The following is a 21,269-nucleotide window of genomic DNA, read 5'->3' as shown; positions in this document are numbered from 1 at the left end:
TATACTAAGAAGTGGCACCATAAAAAAGTATAATCAGAAAAAGCAATCAAGCAAATTAAAAGCACAGAAACTGAATTTTATGTTTAAAGTACAGGGTAGTTTCCAATTATGAATGGACTATGTTTCAAAAGTTCATTCAGGACCACGTGTTTAGAACTCAAAATGCATATTTCCATGAAAACTCAGTTCTAAAAGGTGGCGAGGCTACATTACCACCACACTAAGCCTATATATCCTATGACACACTGAAATTATAGTAGCAGAATTACTGGCACAGAATCTACAATTCAGGCAAAAGAAAGAGGAAATTGCTTTTCCTTATTCTTGCCCAAAGCCAGCAGAAGCCAAAAAGGTTAAAAGAAAGAAAACAAGAAGAAAAAAAAGGTCTTCAGCCAGCTGTGGTGACTCAACACTTGTAATCGCAGCACTCTGGGAGACCCAGGCAGGAGAATGTCTTGAGCTCAGGAGCCTGAGACCAGTCTGGGCAACAAGGAGGGAAGAAGGGAGGAAAGATGCAGGGCAGGGCATAGCAGGGCAGGAAAAAATTTTAAAAAGGTCTTTGGTATCCTCACCTCATCCATTTTGCATTACTTTTTAAACTACCACAGCAGTACCTCACCTAGGCCAGCCATCTTTCTTTCCTGTAATATTGATTACTAGTTTTGGGGATTTGGGGGTAGTGGGGCAGTAACAAGGTAAACACTGAAAAATACACTTTGAATGTTTTTCCTGAAAAAAACTTTCAAGTGGGGGGGTGGGGGAAGTGATGAAATGGGGTATTTGAGAACTGCTGTAAAAAAAATTAAAAATTCTGCTCATGAATACTGTTTTTCACAGAATAAAATATTTTAGATACAATATTAAGCCGGGGATATCATGACCTGAAACAATCCTGAAACTGAGGCAACTAGAAGATTTATATGTGAACATTTATGTACTAATTTCAAAAACTAAAGGCAATAGTATAGCATAATCTAAACACAACATGGTACCTCACTGGAGGGACAATGCTATTCCCAGCAAACCTCCCCTCCCCACCAAGGGAAGATTTGGGTCCAATTTTCTTGTGGATTTCCTATTTTTTATTTATTCTAGTCCTAATAAATCTGAAAAGATGAGGGTGTGATATGGTTGTCATTGATATCTACAGTAATTATAAGAAGGAAGTCTAAGGCTCTGCTTGTCTAAAAAGCTCGTGCTGAAGGAGCTGAATTCCTGGTCTTGTCACCCAGATGGTCATGATTTTTCCAGCAAAACAAATTACGCCCAATTCATAAAGCAATTTCAGTGTTATGAACAGGTACTAAAACAATCTTCATCATCAATTTAACTAAAGGGCCTTCCAAAATATACAAACATACAAATATATGCCAAAAACAAACAACAAACAGAAAGAAAAGTGTTAAAAGAAAAGCTTCTTTTTCCATCCTGGTCTCAGAATCATCAAGTCATTGTCAGTCTTCCATCTCCAATTTCAATTTTAACCACTCACTATAACTTTCATTTTTTTCATTTTTGAACCAGTGTGTTCAAAACACAGTATAGTATGACTATACTATGTCATAGTACAACTTAGAAGAGTAAAGTCTTACAAGAGACAAACAATACTCGTTGAAGCAGGAAAGAAAAAGACAACAAAATGTCACTTATCTCCACATAGAGCCTTATATTTTAATGTTTTTATTGTGGTAAAACATACAATAACATTTTAAAGGCAAATCATCTTACCAGAATTTCTTGTTTTGCTTTTATGGTTTTGATGACACACTCCAGGATCTTTCTGGGATACTGCTTACGTTTTGTGGCTATATCTACTATGATTTCATCAAACTGATCTTCAAGTACTTTGATGTCAGAATCTATTTGAGAAAAAAAAATGTATATATAAAAAGTTCCCTAAAACTCATTGTTTACATTCTGTATGGAAATGCGCTATAAACTAAATTTGGAAAACACAAAATAATGAAGGAAAACAAATATGGCAAGTTAATGAATGCCCCCACTTTGGTGATTAATTTATTTACGCATTGAACAATCAATTATTGAGCATCTATAAGAAGCTAGGCCTAAACAAGAGAAATACAAAGATGAGCACAACATGATTCCTACTCTCTAAGAGTTCACAGTTTGCTGAAAGAAACAGACAATTGCAAGGCAACCTGATAAATGCAATAGAGGTACGAACAAAATGCCATCAGGACACAGAACAATGGAAAACTGACTGACTGGGAAATGTAAGACTTTAAAGAAGTAACATTTGAGCTTGAAATAGAAGTGTAAGTCCAATGGATAAAAAGTGGTAGGGGAAAAAAGGAATAGGGAGAAGCATTTTAGGCAGTGGAAACAGTATTTGCAAGATCCTAGTCTTTGGAGACCTGAGAAAAGTTCTAAATGGCTACAGAATAAAGTAAAGGAAAAATGGATGATAAAATATATAAGAACCAGGCTGTAAAGGGTATTTAATATCAGGGATGCTAAGAAGTTTTGACTTATTATGAACTGACCCAAAGCTATGACAGTAGCAGTGAGTGGAGTAACTAGATCTGAAACAGGACTCAACTGGATTGATGGTAGGAAAAACTGAAAGATACAGTGAGTTTAGAGTTTCTTTCATTTAGCTAACTCTACTTTATCGTATGCTTTTTCATGTTTTAAAACAGTGATTCTCAAACGTTAGAAGAATCACCTAATGAGTATGTTAGGAGTACAGATTTTTTTTTTAATACTTTAAGTTCTAGGGTACATGTGCACAATGTGTAGGTTTGTTACACATGTATACACGTGCCATGTCGGTGTGCTGCACCCATTAACTCGTCATTTACATTAGATATATCTCCTAATGCTATCCCTCCCCACTCCCCCGACCCCACGACAGGCTCCAGTGTGTGTTGTTTCCCAACCTGTGTCCAAGTGTTCCCATTGTTCAATTCCCACCTATGAGTGAGAACATGCGGTATTTGGTTTTCAGGAGTACAGAATTTTGATTCAGTAAGTCTGAGATGGGGCCCAGAAATGAAGCACCCTAGATGAAAGGAATGTAGGTGATCCATCTAACTTTATTTTGAAAATCATTTTAAAGAGTAAAAATACTAAATAGTTACAAATACTAAAGAGCTAAGTTCTTAGCTCAAATGGTCCTCATACTGCTCTGCTGTGTCAAAGTCTATGCTAGAAATGGACCTATTTATTTTATTGATCAGAAGCTTTATTAGGAAGAAATCTAACATCTGAAACATAATTTTTTGAAACATTTTGAGAAATTGCTGATACGTTTTGGTATATACATATCAGATAAAGATAATCAAGTATATCAGGTATAGTCTTTCATTCATGTAACAAATATTAATTGAATTCCACTAAATTAGTTCTTTTGAGGGTACCCTTTTTTTCCTTTTTCTCTTTCTTTCCTTCCTTCTTTCTTTCCCTTTCCTTCCCATTCATTCTCCCTCCCTTCCTTCCTCCCTTCCTTTCCTTCTTTTCTTTCCTTTCCTCCCTCCTTCTTTCCTAGATAGATAGATAGAGAGACACATAGATTGATTTTCAATAGCTTTTGGGGTACAAGTGGTATCTGGTTACATGGATGAATAGTACAGTGGTGAAGTCTGAGATTTTAGTGCGCTCATCACCCAGTAGTATACGTTGTGAAAGTACCCTTCTTTTGAGGGCAAGAAATAACAGTTATTTCTTACTTTGAATAATTATTTACATAAGCAGCCCTCCCTAAATTTTCATTTATCCATTAAAAACAGTTAAATAATTAGCCTGAAAAAAAAAATGTACTATTTCACAATTAGTTAAAAAAAAAAAAGAAGGCTCCCAGGTAAATCTTTTTTGTAGAGAAGAACATGCTTTCTTAGCACCACCTAATGATAAAGCTACAATTAAAATGTATCACAAAATTTGAACAGGAGCCAGGCGCAGGCCTATAATCCCAACACTTTGGGAGGCCAAGGCAGGCAGATCACCTGAGGTTGAGAGTTCGAGACCAGCCTGGCCAACATGGTAAAACCTCATCTCTGTTAAAAATACAAAAATGAGCCAGGCGTGGTGGCAAGCACCTGTGATTCCAGCTACCTGGGAGGCTGAGGCATGAGAATTGCTTGAACCTAGGAAGTGGAGATTGCAGTGAGCTGAGATCGCGCCACTGCACTCCCGCCTGGGTAAGAGTGAGAATCTGTCTAAAAACAAAGAAAAGAAAAATTGAACAGGAAAGAATTATTCATTAATTTAACATATTTCATAGGTGCCTACTATGAGCCAAGAGTTGAGAACAAGGTCAGGTGCAGTGGATCACATCTGTAATACCAGCACTTTAGGAGATTGAGGCTAGGAGTATGAGACCAGCCTGGGCAACATGATGAAACCCCGTCCTCTACCAAAAATACAAGTTAGCCAGGCATGGTGGCGCATGCCTGTAATCCCAGCAACTCGGGAGGCTGAGGCACAAGAATCACTTTAACCTGGGAGACAGAGGTTGCAGTGAGCTGAGACTGTGTCATTGTACTCCAGCTTGGGCGACAGTGAGACTTCATCTCAAAAAAAAAAAAAAAAAAAAAAATTGTCTTTTTAAGGAGCCTTCTACAAAGATGTAACCTCATCCTTTACATGGTACTTGTATAATTAATAATAACTTCACACTTTTAAGGGTACTTCACTATTCACTCTAGAGATCACTTACAAAAATACAACTTGCTTTGTAAATAATTACAGAAATTCCCTGGGCCTGTTTTGTCATCTGGAGATAGCTCTACAGTATTTTCCAATAAACTATTGACAAAGAAGACTACTGAAGTCATAATCTCAGTTCTTTATTATTCCCCTAGTAAAGAACTTCTTGCAAATAAATGACACTAAATATGGAGATTAAAAAACAGCATTCAAAACAAAATTAGCAGCAAAAATAACCCAGAAATTAATAATAGAAGGAAAAAGTCACATACCCATAAAACAATTATCTGAAGCTTCCTGCCATGCTTGCCCATTAATGCTGATATTCTCTTGCACAGCTGATTCAAAAGTCTGCAATAAATTCACAGTATTGTCAAGTCACTAAAAATAATTTTAAATACTAAATTCAAACGTTTTAGCAAAATAACACTTCCAGATTTGTGACAGAGGAAATAAAGAAAAGTAGCAGAATAGCTAATTAGTACATTTATTCTTTTCAATGAAGATTCCACTTCAATCATTGATTCTACCTACATTTTGGGTCTCATAGCCATTATGCTACCCAAGAGAAAATCTGATGCAAAATTTTGGAATATTCTTATAAACAAACAAAAAAAAGTACTCCTATAATGAAAGAAAAAATAAAATCTAACAAATTTAGACTCAGTTGAATCTCAGGGGTATAAGTACTATATATGCTGCTGAATGACTGTTGATGTTAACAAGAGGGAAAATATACATGCTTAAAAATAAAATTAATTTATATTTTATAAAGGGCTGTATTTTTGAGAGATGAACACTTATATAGTGATGAAATGACATGAGATCTAAGATATGCTTTAAAATAGCAAATGTAGGCTAGGTGCAGTGGCTCACACCTATAATCCCATTACTTTGGGAGGCCAAGGCAAGAGGATTGCTTGAGGCCAGTTCCAGGCGAGCCTAGGCAACACAGTGAGACACCCTTCTCTACCAAAAAATTTAAAAATTAGCCAGGCACAGTGGCACATGCCTGTAGTCCTGGCTACTTGAAAGGCTGAGGCTAGAGGATTACTTGAGCCCAAAGGCTTGAGGTTACAGTGAGCTATGATTGCCACTGTACTCCAGCCTGGGAGACAGAGGGAGAAGCAACTGTAACAAAATTTTGACAACTGTTGAGTTTGGTGGTGGATATATGGGTGTCCACTGTACTAAACTAATTTCTTGTAAGGTTGAAAATGTTCATAATACATTAAAAGATAAAGAACTAAAAAACAAAAACAAACAAAAAATAGACAAATTGGACTTCATCAAAAATTTTTTTAAATGATGGACTAAAGGAATTCGGCAGTACACATTTCCTATTACCCAACAATTTCACTTCTAGCAATGTATCCTAAAGGACTACTCTTATAAAAACATAAAGAGAATGTGCTAGAAATGTTCATTTCAGCACTGTTTGAAATTTTTTAAATTGTGGGAAAAAACCTAAAGTCAAAATTAGAAGAGTTAAACAGACAATATTCATACCACGCAGTACCTAAAAAGAATGAAGACAATCTCTACGTAACACTAATAAATAATAGTCAGACATGTTTGGTTTCAAAAAAGGCAGGTCAATAACAATTCATCAGCATGACATTATTAATGGAGACAAACAAACATCAACAGAGAGAAAGAGGTAAAGCCACAGAAAGGGTGTATAGAAAGTTTACTCTCCCCAAGTACTCTCCAAAATAGTACGTTATGTCCTAGAAGGAAGAGGGATGGGGAAGGGGAACTCAAAGAATTTTTTTTGAATTTTTTTATGAGCATATATTTTGTACCCTTTGTATAATTAAAAATAGCATAAACCAAATTACTGATAATTATGAGTTAAAGTACATATTCTACATTTCAAAGATTTCATAAAGTAAAATCCTTATGTTTTTGTTTTTTTGTTATTTTTTTTTGAGATGGAGTTTCACTCTTGTCAACCAGGCCGGAGTGCAATGGTGCAATCTTGGCTCACTGCAACCTCTGCCTCCCAGGTTCAAGCGATTCTCCTGCCTCAGTCTCCCAAATAGCTGGGATTACAGGCAAGCGCCATCACACCTGGCTAATTTTTGTATTTTTAGTATAGACAGGGTTTCACCATGTTGGCCAGGCTGGTCTGGAACTCCTGACCTCAGGTGATCCGCCCGCCTCGGCCTCCCAAAGTGCTGGGATTACAGACGTAAGCCATTGCGCCCGGCCTATGTATGTTTTAAAATTACTTTCTAGAATTACTTTCAAGAATTGCTGAGAAAACACATTGCCTTTGTAATATTCATTGCAGACTGCTACCAATACTGTTTTTAAAGAAAATCTGCTACTTAATATGCAATTTTAAACAGAGATACAACATAAAGCTTCTGCTTTACTTAAAATAAAACACAAATGAATTCCTGTGGTAGTCTAAGCCCTGGAAACTTTATCTTATAATTCACTTTATCATCCCACTAAATAGGATATAATAGGTTAAGCCAAGTTCCTCTTTTTCTGTAAGACACCTAAATGTTTTAAATACCTTAGCATTTCCTAGAATCAGACAAATTCTAAGATCATTATACAACAAAAGTCTTCTCCCAAAAAATTACTAAAAATGTCCTGAGATATATCCCTATTCTTGCCTTGCTTGCAAGGAGGGAATGACGTAAGAGTCACTATATACAAAACTACATAGAGAGTCACAACCCAGGAAGTGTTTCTTCATTCTTCCACTTAACCTTTTTTTTTTTTTTGAGATGGAGTCTCGCTCTGTCACCCAGGCTGGAGTGCAGTGGCGAGATCTGGGCTCACTGCAAGCTCCGCCTCCCGGGTTCACGCCATTCTCCTGCCTCAGCCTCCCGAGTAGCTGGGACTACAGGTGCCTGCCACCATGCCCGGCTAATTTTTTGTATTATTATTATTATTATTGTTTTAGTAGAGACGGGGTTTCACCGTGTTAGCCAGGATGGTCTCGATCTCCTGACCTCGAGACGGGGTTTCACCGTGTTAGCCAGGATGGTCTCGATCTCCTGACCTCGTGATCCGCCCGCCTCGGCCTCCCAAAGTGCTGGGATTACAGGCGTGAGCCACCGCGCCCGACCCCTTTGCCTGTTTTAGAGTGAAAACGTTTTCTTTACAAGACTAAAATAGGTTAAAAAAAAATTGTATTGGTTGAAAACTTTACTAAGATCACACATTTGCCCTTATACCGCATTTCCCCAGCCTTTCTTAAACATTTTTGCAAAGCCCTGAAGGTGGTAGTTTTTTGGGAAGACAAGAAATAAAGGGATTGTGTGCTTCCTTATAACAGGCACGAATCTACTTATATGTAGGGGAAAAAATTTAAAAGCTCATAATACCGCACATTTGTGAGTTACGAATGACCACAGTGCAAACAGTAAAAATAAAGGTTAATAGGCCGGGCGAGGTGGCTCACGCCTGTAATCCCAACACTTTGGAAGACAGAGGCGGGCGATCACGAGGTCAGGAGATCGAGACCATGCTGGCTAACACGGTGAAACCCTGTCTCTACTAAAAATACAAAAAAATTAGCCGGGCGTGGTGGTAGGCGCCTGTAGTCCCAGCTACTTGGGAGGCTGAGGCAGGAGAATGTCCTGAACCCAGGAGGCGGAGCTTGCAGTGAGCCGAGATCGTGCCACTGCACTCCAGCCTGGGCGACAGGGCGAGACTGTCTCAAAAAATAAATAAATAAATAAATAAATACATAAAACAGGCAAAAGGAAAGATCAAATGCTGCTTGGGTGAATGGCTGACTTCCAGAATTACCCTTTCCAGGAGAATTCTTCATTGTCTACGGCTGCATTGTCCAACAGGTGAGCCACTAGCCACTTTGTAGTTACTGAGCACTTAAATGTAACTAGTTCGAAAGATGTGCCCTAAATGCAAGACACCAGATTTGAAAAGCTTAGTACGAACAAAAGAATGTAAAATATCTCATTCATTTGATATTATTAAATGTTAAAATATACTGGATTTATTGGGTTAAACAAAATGTCTTATTTCCATTAACTTCACCTATTTCTCACTTTTAGTTTAAAACTACATAAAGATTAGCTTTCCTTGTATTTTCACTGGACAGCGCTGGTCTAAGTAATTAATAAGACCCAGCTAACACTAGCATCTATTTCTTTCTCCCCTCGCGTTTCTCGAACTGGTTCTACAGTAGCCTGGGGCACCGTTAATTCTGCCAAGGCCTGGCGTGGGATCTTTCTGAATCCTAAGATCCTGGGTGTTGGGTAAGAGGATGATAAGTAAAGAAGTAGCTAACTGGTCCCGTACCCACTGCGCATCTCGCAGAGCGGGCTCCCGAATCTCCTCCGGCAGAGCGTCCCCGAGCTTTTGCACGAAGCGGCCGCACAGTTGTAGCATTTCGGTCACAGCCCGCTTCGAGGTGCAGCGCACCCGAAAGTCCTCTCGGGGAGTGGCGGAGACCAAGGCCTGGCTCTCTGTCCCTGCCGCGAGCTCCTTGTCCCATGGGGGGTCAAGGACCAACAATTCAGAAGACCCCGCCATTTTTCGTCTGAACTGTGGGCGGGGCACTCTGGGAGCGGAAAAGCGGGTTCACACTGGTGTAACTAGCATGCATCCGCCTGGAAACTCAGGACGCTGCAGCTGAAACGTTCCGGCTCCGGCTCTGCTGGCCGGTCTAAAGCGGCGGCCGCGGGGGCGCAATGCGAGCGGCGGGAGTAGGCTTGGTGGACTGTCACTGCCACCTCTCCGCCCCGGACTTTGACCGCGTATGTGAGGGCGATACGGGGCCAGAGGGAGCAGGGAGGCCCCCGTCCTTTCCCCTCGTATTATCTTTGCTCTCCTCCCTTGGGACGAAACCCCATATCCCCCGCCCAGACCCTTGTTTATGGCCATATGACCTGCGCCTCATTTCCCTATTCCCTATTTAACCTCAGACATACCGATTTTTTTTTCCTGATTCAGTCGCGGTAAGCTATCTCCACAAGGCTTTTGTTTGCTCTTCTGAGTTCCTGGAATCATTCCCTCACTCCCTTTGGCTGACCTGTTTTTCCCCTGAGGGCTCTCACCTCCTGGCTGAAATGCCACTCTTCGTGGGAAGCGGTCCTCGAAACGCGTTCAAACTGGGGAGAGGTCGGGCGCGGGCTCACGCCTGTAATCCCAACACTTTGGGAGGCCGAGGCGGGCGCGGCGCATCTCCTGTGTCCAGGAGATCGTGACCAGCCTGGGCAACATGGTGAAACCTCGTCCCTACAAAAAAAAAAAAAAAAAAAATTAGCCGGGTGCCTGTGGTCCCAGCTACTCAGGAGGCTGAGGTGGGAGAATCGCTGGAGTCCAGGAGGTGGAGGTTGCAGTGAGCTAAGATCAAGCCACTGCACTCCAGCCTGGGTAACAGTGAGACCCTGTCTCAAAAAAAAAAAAAAAAAAAAAAAATTCACAAATGGGGGAGAGAGGCAAACAAACAAAAATACATGGCCGGGTGTGGTTGCTCACACTTGTAATCCTAGCACTATGAGAGGCCGAAGCGGGTGGATCGCTTGAGCCCAGGAGTTTGAGACCAGCCTGGGCAATGTGGTGAGACCCTGTCTCAATTAAAATAATAATACACACATAAAATCAGTTACAAACTGTTTTACCCATTACGTGGAAAACTAGAGACTAATAATAGAGGATTAAGGGGGATTTTATTTCAGGGGGAAATCCTCCCAGGAACTAACACTTAAGGCTGAAAAGACAAGGAGCCACCCAAGCAAGGGGGTGAGTGTATGCTGGTTAGGGAAACAGATAGGTTGCAGGCCCCCAGACAAGCTAGAATTTGGCACATTTCAGTTGCCAAAAAGCTAAGTGGAGCCTGATGAGCTAGAAAGAGAAAGGCATGAAACAAAACTGGGGAGGTTTGCAGGGGATAGATGAGGTGGGTCAGTAAGGAATTTGGATTGCATTTGAAGCACAATGCGGATTCATTAAAGGGCTTTTTTTAAATTTATTTTCTTTTTTATTTTTTTAGATTGAGTCTGGCTGTGTCCCCCAGGCTGAAGTGCAATAGCATGATCTCAGGTCATTGCAACCTCTACCTCCTGGGCTCAAGAAATTCTCCTGTCTCAGCCTCCCAAGTAGCTGGGATCACAGGTGTGTCCCACCACGCCTGGCTAATTTTTTGTATTTTTAATAGAGACAGAGTTTTGCCATGTTGTCCAGGCTGGTCTTGAACTCCTGGCCTCAAGCGATCAACCCTCCTTGGCCTCCCAAAGTCCTGGGATTACACAAAAATGGATAGGCGTGATGCTATCCATTTTAACACCATTTTGCTGCTGTATGGCAAATGGATGGAGGAGAAGAGTGGAAGCTACAAGACTAGTTAGGAGGCTTTGGCGGTATATAGGCAAGAGATGTTGGCTGTTGGTACTATGATGATAGCAGGTGAGTTTGAGATGAATACATGGATTCAAGATACATTTTAGAGAGAGAATCCACAGTAAGTACTGAAGAATTGGATGTGGATAGCAAGAGAAAGGGAGGAGTCAAGGATGACTCAGATTATTAGCTTGTGCTATAGGGAAGATGGTGGTGCTGGTTTACTGAGATAAGGGAAGACCAAGGTCTGAGGTGGAGGTGGGGAGGTCAGGAATAAGTTTGTGGGGAGAAAATAAAGATTTATGTTTGGGGCATATTGGGAAACCTAATCCCATCCAAATGAAGATGTCATAATTTTTAAACATGAGTCATGGGTTCAGGAGAGAATTACAAGTTAAAGATAAAAATTGGGGGCCGGGCGCAGTGGCTCATGCCTGTAATCTCAGCACTTTGGGAGGCCGAGGTGGGCGGATCACAAGGTTAGGAGATCAAGACCATCCTGGCTAACACGGTGAAACCCTGTCGCTACTAAAAGTACAAAAAAATTAGCTGGGCATGGCAGCGTGTGCCTGTAGTCCCAGCTACTTGGGAGGCTGAGGCAGGAGAATGGTGTGAACCCGGGAGGCGGAGCTTGCAGTGAGCCGAGATCGCGCCACTGTACTCCAGCCTGGGTGTCAGAGCGAGACTCTGTCTCAAAAAAAAAAAAAAAAAAATTGGGGACTCAGGCTGGGTGCGATGGCTCACACCTGTGGTCCCAGCACTTTGGGAGGCCGAGGTGAGTGGGTCACCTGAGATCAGGAGTTCAAGACCAGCTTGGCCAACATGGTGAAACACCATCTCTACTAAAAATACAAAATTTAGCTGAGTGTGGTGGCGGTCACCTGTAATCCCAGCTACTCTGGAGGCTGAAGCAGGAGAATCACTTGAACCCGGGTGGCGGAGGTTGCAATGAGCCAAGATCGCACCATTGCACTACAGCTGGGAGACAAGAGTGAAACTTCATCTCAAAAAAAAGAAAAAAAATGGGGGCCTCAGCATAATGGTGATAAAACCATGAGAGGAAGTGAAATCACTCAAGGCAAGTGCAGAGAGAGGAGCAGAGGTTCTTGAAGTCCGAAAGAGGAATGGGAGCTAGTCAAGGAGACTGACAAGTAGCCACCAATGAGAGAGTGGTATTGCAGAAGTGAAGGGTAGAAACCATTTCAAGAAGGAAGGAGTAAGCAAGTGAGGGATTCCAAATGCTGCTGAGGAGTAGAGTAAGATGAAGACAGAGAAATACCCTGTATATTTGACAATAGAGGCTTCTGTTTTAGTGCTGGGAACAGTAGCCAGACTTTACTGATAGTAAGTAAACAGGAGGTGGGTCAGTGTAGGCTCTTTGTTTTCCACCACTCCATTAGTTGCTATCATTGTTATTCTTTGTGACGCCACAACTACATTGACATATACAGTCCAAGATTAGCTGCTTATTCGTCTAAAATAATGGTGATTTCTTATGCTTGTTTTAGGATTTGGATGATGTGTTGGAGAAAGCCAGGAAGGTAAGTCAATATTTGTAATTGCTGTTTTGGTTTTTTATTTTAACTATCATTTCAAGCAAAAACAGCTTGAAATTTAGATATACTACTTTGATGTTGTTTCAGTAGTTTATAGTAAGTAGCATTTTTTATTTTTATTATTATATTTATTTATTTATTTATTGAGACAGAGTCTCGCTCTGTCTCCCAGGCTGGAGTGCAGTGACATGATCTTAGCTCACTGCAACCTCTGCCTCCCAGGTTCAAGTGATTCTCCTGCCTCAGCCTCCTGAGTAGCTGGGACTATGGGCACATGTCACTGCACCCAGATAATTTTTGTACTTTTAGTAGAGACAGGGTTTCACCATGTTGGCCAGGCTGGTCTCGAACTCCTGACCTGAGGTGATCTGCCCACCTTGACCTCCCAAAGTGCTGGGATTACAGGCGTGACCCACTACGACCAGCCAATTTTTATTATTTATAATTAAAATAGAGACAAGGTCTGACTATGTTGCCCAGGCTGGTGTCAAACTTCTGAGCTCAAGCAATCTACCCACCTTGGGCTCCCAAAATGCTGGGATTATAGGCATGCGGCACTGCTCCCAGCCTAAGTAGCATTTATTAAGTGTTTGCTACATGCCAGGTAGTGAGCTAAGCCCTTTCTTGACTTTACCTCATTCAATGTTTCACAACAGCCTTCTGAGGAAATTACTAATTTATAGCCAATCATTCCCCATTTTTATAGATGAGGAATTTAAGGCCTAGAGATGAGTAACTGGTCCAAAGACACATGCTAATGAAGTGATAGAGACAAGTTAGTCTGAATTCAAAACATGTTCCTATAGCTACCATGCTCAACAGCACTATGGAACAAATTGGTCCATCTTTCAGTTTTTAAATTCACGTGGTTCTGGAGATCTGGGATATATTATTAAAGTTTTCTGAAATGTTTTGATTTGCTTAGAAAAATTATTTTTTTGGAAGTGTTTATGAAATTCATTGTAACTAGCATTTTGTGGCCATCTCAAAAAATAATACAGCCAGAAATGGTTGTAGTGCATTTTTACATACAGGTAACTTTTGCTGTGGCAGCTTAATTAGGAATGTGGGCTTTGGACATATATAGACCTGATGACCTTGGGCAAGTTATTCGACATCCAAAACTCTGTCTCCTGATCTATATAGTAGACTACAGCCTACTTTATAGGTTTCTGTAAATTAAATGAGGCAATATTTATATTCACTGAACATAGGGTCCGAAACATAGTAAATACTCAATGATAGCCCTTCTGATTGTATTGATGAAGCATGGCTGAACAAGGATAACTAAAATGCAGAGAAAACTTTAAAATTTTATATAATTTATATTAAATGTATATTGTTTGTAACTCTATTTTTTTTTTTCAGGCCAATGTTGTGGCCCTTGTGGCAGTTGCCGAACATTCAGGAGAATTTGAAAAGATTATGCAACTTTCAGAAAGGTGCTACTTTTAATTAAGATTTTAAAGGGTTGACAATAAGAACACAGTTATGACATCCAGTTTATAATATCAAAGATCCATTTTTAAAGAGAATAAAGAGGAAAAAGCATTTTAACATAGCCCTAAAGAGATTATTTTTTACTTATTCCTTTTTTTTTTTTCTTTGAGAGATGGAGTCTTGCTCTGTCACCCAAGCTGGAGTGCAGTGGCGCAATGTCGGCTCACTGCAACCTCTGCCTCCTGGTTTCAAGCAATTGTCTGCCTCAGCCTCCCGAGTAGCTGGGACTAGGGCATGCACCACCAGGCCTGGCTAATTTTTATATTTTTTGTAGATGCAGGATTTCACCATGTTGGCCAGGCTGGTCTCAAACTCCTGGCCTTAAGTGATCCACCTGGTTCAGCCTCCCAAAGTGCTGGAATTACAGACATAAGCCACCATGCCCGGCCTCTGCTTATTCTTTAGAATACATTGTAATCTACTAGTCTACTGTTCCTGCTTTCTCAGTTGGTTCTACATTTTTAGGTATAATGGGTTTGTCCTGCCATGCTTGGGTGTTCATCCAGTTCAAGGACTTTCACCAGAAGACCAAAGAAGTGTCACACTAAAGGTAACAGTCATACAAAACAGGAACCATTACAAACAAACAAACAAAAGAATTATTTGACTCAGTAATCCTCCTCTTTCTAGTTTATATTCTCAGGAAATAATCCAAAAGAAGGAAACACTACCTTCTTTAACAAAGATGTTTGTTGCAACATTATTCGTAATAGAGAAAAAGTAGAAACAGCCTAGAGGTTCAGAAATAAAGGAATCATTAGTTAAGTTGTAGAGTGTTAAATATAGTACATTTATAGAAAATGAGGATTATAAAGTGTGTATAGCACATGGAAAATGCTTACTGTGTAATATAGGGAGAAAAGCAGGATACCAAATAGCGTATTCACTATGAGTGACATCTACATAAGCATATATTCATAAGGAAAAGACTGGAGAGAAAACACAGAAATGATAGTAATTATGATGATCTGTTAGAATTATCTGTAACTTTTTTCACTTTTTTTGGTACTGTAGTCATGTTGCTTTGGCAAAAAAAGTGATAGAATATCTAGAAAAAGAAAGATACAAATTCAGAGGTGCCATATACTATTAGGGAACAGATTAGTTCAAGTAAGTAGTATTATCTTTGAACATAGAACCATTGTTACAGGATTGCTCTCCAGCTATTAAATTGCACTGATTTTGTACCCTCTCTAAGAACATCCTACCCACACTGACTCATGATAGTCGGTATATCTTATATTTCACACTTGTCTCCTGACTCAGCATCTGGAAGATCCACAGTTTCATGAGTGTTTTATTGCATAATGGGGTTGATAGCTCCATTTCAAAGAAGTAATGACTTTTTGTTACCTATGAATAAATTAAGATATAGTGCCATTTAAAAAATAATAATGTCGGCTGGACACAGTGGCTCGTGCCTGTAATCCCAGCACTTTGGTACGCTGAGGTGGGCGGATCATGAGGTCAGGAGATTGAGACCTTCCTGGCTAACATGGTGAAACCCTGTCTGTACTAAAAATACAAAAACTTATCCAGGTGTGGTGGCATGCACCTGTAGTCCCAGCTACTCGGGAGACTAAGGTGGGAGAATCGCTTGAACCCAGGAGGTGGAGACTGTAGTAAGCCGAGATTGCTCCACTGCACTCCAGCCTGGGTGACACAGTGAGACTCCATCTCAAAAAATAATAATAATAATAATGTATCTCTGTTCCTATATTAAGATACCTTAGGTAGCTCTACTTATTTCAAAATAAAATTCATGACCAGGCATGGTGGCTCACACCTGTAATCCTAACACTTTGGGAGGCTGAGATGGGAGGATCACTTGAGCTCAGGAGTTCAAGACCAGCCTGGGCAACGTGGTGAGACGCTCTCTCTCAAAAAAAAAAAAAAAAAATAGAAATAAAATAAAATTCATTCATTTCAGGTAAAAATGCTTATCCTGTAGCTATCCTGAATTGTTAAGTATGATAAAATTAGCTACATTGCCAGATAGTCACAATTCTACAAATGTGGAATCATAGCAAGGCAGCACTTCTTTCATTTATGTGGGGATTTATACTAATAGACATTCATTTAGTTAGGTAGTCAACCAGTGTGTACTGAGCACCTGCTATGTGCCAGGCACTGCTGTCAGCACTGCAGACCCAATAATGAGTAAGATCCCGCTCATGGAAGCTAGATTCTAGATGGCCCAGACAGACAGTCAACAATTACATGAACAGGAAAACTTTCGATAGCACTAAGTGCTTTGAAGACAGTAAAACAAGATTATGTAGTAGGTGTTGTGAATGCTGATTGTTAGATGATATCATCAAGGAAGGACTCTGGTAGTGACAATTGAGCTGCAACCTGAATGCTACAAAGGAATTGGCCATGCAAAGAGAGGATCAGGGTGTTATATGCAAAGGAAACAGCAAAGCACAAAGGTCCTAAGGTAGGAATAAGCTCAGTGTAGTCAAGAAACAGAAAGAGGGCTGATATGGCTAGAGGAAGAGAGGAAGTGATAGTGATGGGGTAAGAGGGATGGCCGGAGATCTCATACAGGACCTTGTTGGATTTTAGTTTACATGCAGTGGAGGGTTTAATGTGAGAAGTACCAAGATGTAATTTATGTTTTAAAAAGATCCCCTTGGCTCTGGCCAAAATGAGTTTGGTGAAGAAAAAAAACCCCTTGGCTATGGTATGAAGAGTGAGTTTTGAAGAGGGCAAAAAATGAAAAGGGGAAAAAGAAGGCTACAAATGATGCTGGATTGAACCAGAGTACTAGCATTGGAGGTAGAGAAATGGGTGGATTTGGCATATATTTGGCATTAATATAGAATTGATTGGACTGGTTAACTTACCAAAGTAATTAATATACCAACAGTATGATAGGTACTTTTTTTTTTTTTTTTTTCGGAGATAGAGTCTTGCTCTGTCACCCAGGCTGGAGTGTAGTGGTGCCATCTCGGCTCACTGCAGCCTCCACCTCCCTGGTTCAAGTGATTCTCCTGCCTCAGCCTCCTGAGTAGCTGGGATTACAGGCATGCACCACTACACCCGGCTAATTTTTTGTATTTTTAGTAGAGATGGGGTTTTGCCATGTTGGCCAGGCTGGTCTCAAACTCCTGGCCTCAAGTGATCCACCTGCCTTGGCCTCCCAAAGTGCTGGGATTACAGGTGTGAGCTACCACACCCAGCCAATAGGTAAATCTTGATTATCAAAGCAGATATGAATCCATCAAATGTTGTGATAATACTCTGGAATAGACTAGAGATGAGCAGAGTTAGCCCTATTTTATTCCAGTTGCACTTGTAGTCCATACTGCAGTTTAGTTTTGTCCTGCTGATTAGATTATAAACCCCTTTAAAACAGGAAGTATGCCTCATTGCACCTTTACAGGCTTCTAAAATATGTGGTACAAAGCTAGGTGTGTAGTAAGTATTCATCAAATTAACTTGTTTTATAAGATGAATTGCCTAGCATCACACAAATCTTTTAACATATTCCTGAATTAATTCATTCATTCAGTAGATATTATTACCAGGCACAGTTTAGGCACTGGGGATAAACCACAGTGAACTGTGGTGAACCACAATTCACTGGCGGCATTCTGCTGCCCCTGCGTGCAGGGTATTTGCTCTCCAGTTAGCTACTGTTTCTACTTGTTCCACTTTACTAATTTCTGTTAAACACTTGACCCCTGTTCTAAAGGTTCTGAAGACTAAACATTATCTATAATAAAAAAATCTATTGTAATTATTTAAAATCATTCTGAATAAATCTTTTCTCCTCCTTTGATCCCTTTTGCCCTCCTTCCTTCTTTCATTCATTCCCTTTTTTGTCCCTTCTTCCTTTCTTCTTTTAGCAGCATGGTGGAAACAGCATGCATGAGCTTTGAAGTCAGAGGGACCTGGCCTACTGACTTCTGTGATCTGTGGCACATTACTTACCTTTGCCAAGTCTGAATTTCCTCATTTGTAAATAATGAATAATTATATAGTATTATGCCCAATCATAAGGTATAGGGGTATATAATTTTTTTTTTTTTTACAAAAACCATAATAGGGTGGGGTGCCATGGCTGACTCCTGTAATCCCATCACTTTGGGAGGCTGAGGTGGGAAGATTGCTTGAGGCCAGAAGTTGGAGACCAGCCTAGGCAACATACACAAAAATTAAAAATGTTAGCCAGGCATGGTGGCATGTGCCTATAGTCCCAGCTACTCGGGAGGCTGAGGTAGGAGAATCACTTGAGCCCAGGAGTTCAAGGCTGCAGTGAGCTATGATCGCACCACTGCACACTCCAGCCTGGGTCACAAACTGAGACCCTATCTTTAAAAAAAACAAAAATACAAAAGTATAATAGAATCATTAGCTGTTAAGGAACTTGAGACCTTATGAAGGGAGTGGGGATAGAACTGAGGGCAGAAATAGACCTATAAATAGCCTTATAAATATGTTTACATCTACTAAAATAAAATGACAAAGACCACACATACAAATGCATTTGTACATATTAAATAAGTAATATGAATTACATTGTACTATTAATTTCTATTTATCATTCTTGACTTGCTGAAAGCTTCCAGATCTATTTTATTAGGAGTTTGAATAGTCTCACTGTAAATCTGTTTTGCTTTTTCATAGGTAATACATATTCCAAGAGGCATGGCTTTTTCTTCATCTGATCTTCCTCCAAGTGTGTAATTTCTGTGACTCAGGCTTTCTAAGTGTTAGACATTTCCTGGGTGATTTCTCCTACTTCTCCAGTCCCTCTGAGATCTCAGAGACATAGAGTAGTTTGGATGTGTGATATGGAAAAAGCTTTGCCTGGAACTGTTTAACCTACTCAGCTTGTTGTCAAATAGCTTTTCTGACATCTAGGTTCATATACCCATCATTTTTCATGACAATGTTAATTCTTCTTCAAGTCTAGTAGAATATATTTCAAGGCCTTAACTTACCCTCCTTCATCTTTGTTCTCTCTCTCATAGTTGTAAAATCTACTCCTGTTCCTCTATCATCTGCTTTACCTTCCTTTTCTTAATTCTCTCTTGTTCTGATTATCCTCAGGAGAAATACTTTGCAATTTATATATCCTGAAACTAAAATTTGCAATGTAGTCTAAAAGGTATCTAGAAGCAATTTTCCGTATGTTTATTTTCCCTCCCTAAGAAGGGAACCCTACAGGGCAAATTCTCCTCAGTGGAAAAGGTAGTGTCATTGAAACTAATGGTACACAGCTACTTCAATATTTAACAAGCATATATGAGATACTCACTGTTTATATTGCTGGGCATTGAGAACAAGTAGTCAAAGCAGGACTATAAAGACAAATGAAATCAGTGAAAACAGTGCAAAGAAAGTATGGGATTAGCATTATAAACTCACCAACCAGACGAATTCTAAGGGGAGAACACAACAATGCAATCGCAAAGCTCACATGCAGAGATGACTCCCTGGTGGTTTGCCTTCTTTTTCTTAGTGATTTCAGAATGTCCAAATGCCTCCTAAATGTCAGGAAATACCTCCTAAACAGAAGGCCATGTTTAAGTGGCGCTCTTCATAAAAAGTCATATTCTTGTAACCTGAATGGGTATGGGATATGTTTCTACTCAAATTTACAGGTAGAGGTACTCACCATTATAGAAGGATTACTATTGGTAGTTCTTTGACTGCTTAAATGGATTAAATGTATGTAAAGCACCAGGATAGCATAGCATCTAGCACATAATAAGAGCTTGTGAATTAGCAGTTCCTTTCTTCCATTTTAACAATTTTACTTTTTTTCTCCCAGGATTTGGATGTAGCTTTGCCCATTATCGAGAATTATAAGGATCGGTTGTTGGCAATTGGAGAGGTAAACACCCACTAGCTGATCAAATGACTTTTAATTCAGACTTCTATATGATATATGAAAATAATCTTTGGTTCAGTATTGGTGATTATAACTGACTTGTATAATTATGTTCACCCCACTTAGCCAAATAATAATTCGTTGATACTTCTTTAATAAGCAAGAAAGCTTGGGGATGAAACAATCAAAAGCCTTACCATAGGCCTACCTTAATTGGAGAAAAATAATAGCATTTCTAAATACTTTGCTTTTTTTTTTCTTATGCTTAAATATGGGTCCTTGCTCTGGTGAGTTAATATAGTATCTATAATTCTTCATAAGTAATTTAGAAACACACTTTAAATGGGCTAGAGTTTGTAATTAAAGAACTTTTTTATTTAAATAATTTATAATTGTGAATTTTTTTTTTTTTTTTTTTGAGATAGAACCTTGCTCTGTCACCTAGGCTGGAGTACAGTGGTGCAATCCCAGCTGGAGTGCAGTGGCGCAATCTCGGCTCACTGCAACCTCTGCCTCCCAGGTTCAAGTGGTTCTCCTGCCTCAGCCTCCCTACTAGCTGGGATTACAGGCATGCACCACCAACCCAGCTAATTTTTTGTATTTTTAGTAGAGACGGGGTTTCACCATGTTGGCCAGGCTGGTCTTCGACGCCTGGCCTCAAGTAATCCACCCACCTTCGCCTCCCAAAGTGCTGGGATTACAGGCATGAGCAACCGTGCCCGGCCAATTGTGAAATATTTTTATTAGTTGGTAATAAATTCCATTTTTAATTAAAGACAAAAGATAAGAATAACACTTAAATTCAGAATATAGATTATAGAATGCATGCCAAAATAGTCCCAGGAGAAGGAGTCATCTATGGTCTGTGCCAATATAGTGGCCACTTAACGGCTCCTGAGCATTTGAAATGTGATTGCTCTGAATTGAGATGTGCCGTAAGTGTAAAATACACTGTGTATTTCAAAGTTTTAGTACCAAAAAGAAAAAAAAAAAAAGGCTGGGCACAGTGGTTCACACCTGTAATCCCAGCACTTTGGGAGGCCAAGGCGGGCTGATCACTTGAGGTCAGGAATTTGAGACCAGCCTGACCAACATGGTAAAACCTTGTCTCTACTAAAAACACAAAAATTAGCCGGGCGTGGTGGCGGGCACCTGTAATCCCAACTACTCAGGAGGCTGAGGCAAGAGAATCGCCTGAACCCGGGAGGCAGAGGTTGCAGTGAGCCGAGATCATGCCACTGCACTCCATCCTGGGCGACAGAGCCACACTCCGTCTCAACAAAACAAACAAAAAAAAGGAATATAAAATAACTCAGTATTTTATATTGGCTACATGTTTAAAATAATAATATTTGGGATATATTGGGTTA

At 40.0% G+C, this 21,269-nt stretch overlaps 2 protein-coding genes across 9 annotated transcripts in view; one reads left to right on the top strand and one right to left on the bottom strand.

Moving 5' to 3' along the window:
- Positions 1 to 9,239, bottom strand: part of NSL1 (NSL1 component of MIS12 kinetochore complex) — a 52,325-nt gene extending 43,086 nt beyond the window's left edge. Inside the window, exons 1-3 of one of the 2 annotated variants that reach the window (XM_002809471.6) lie at positions 8,956 to 9,239; positions 4,941 to 5,019; positions 1,729 to 1,859 (exon numbers count right to left, since the gene is read on the bottom strand). In XM_002809471.6, coding sequence (XP_002809517.1) covers positions 1,729 to 1,859; positions 4,941 to 5,019; positions 8,956 to 9,189 — 444 coding nt within the window. In that variant the 5' untranslated portion in view covers positions 9,190 to 9,239. The remainder of the gene's footprint in view (positions 1 to 1,728; positions 1,860 to 4,940; positions 5,020 to 8,955) is intronic. The other variant, XM_009237867.2, reaches the window with a different exon arrangement.
- Positions 9,240 to 9,283: 44 nt separating this feature from the next.
- TATDN3 (TatD DNase domain containing 3) overlaps positions 9,284 to 21,269 on the top strand; it is a 70,435-nt gene continuing 58,449 nt past the window's right edge. For 2 of the 7 annotated variants that reach the window (XM_054520745.2, XM_054520738.2), the window contains exons 1-5: positions 9,285 to 9,413; positions 12,507 to 12,539; positions 13,923 to 13,996; positions 14,520 to 14,604; positions 19,840 to 19,902. In XM_054520745.2, coding sequence (XP_054376720.1) covers positions 9,348 to 9,413; positions 12,507 to 12,539; positions 13,923 to 13,996; positions 14,520 to 14,604; positions 19,840 to 19,902 — 321 coding nt within the window. In that variant the 5' untranslated portion in view covers positions 9,285 to 9,347. The other 5 variants (XM_054520760.2, XM_024238387.3, XM_054520754.2 and 2 more) reach the window with 5 other exon arrangements.

This window comes from Pongo abelii, chromosome 1 (assembly GCF_028885655.2).
Source record: "Pongo abelii isolate AG06213 chromosome 1, NHGRI_mPonAbe1-v2.0_pri, whole genome shotgun sequence".
Lineage (NCBI taxonomy): Eukaryota > Metazoa > Chordata > Mammalia > Primates > Hominidae > Pongo > Pongo abelii.
This window is presented reverse-complemented; position numbering and strand designations above follow the sequence as displayed.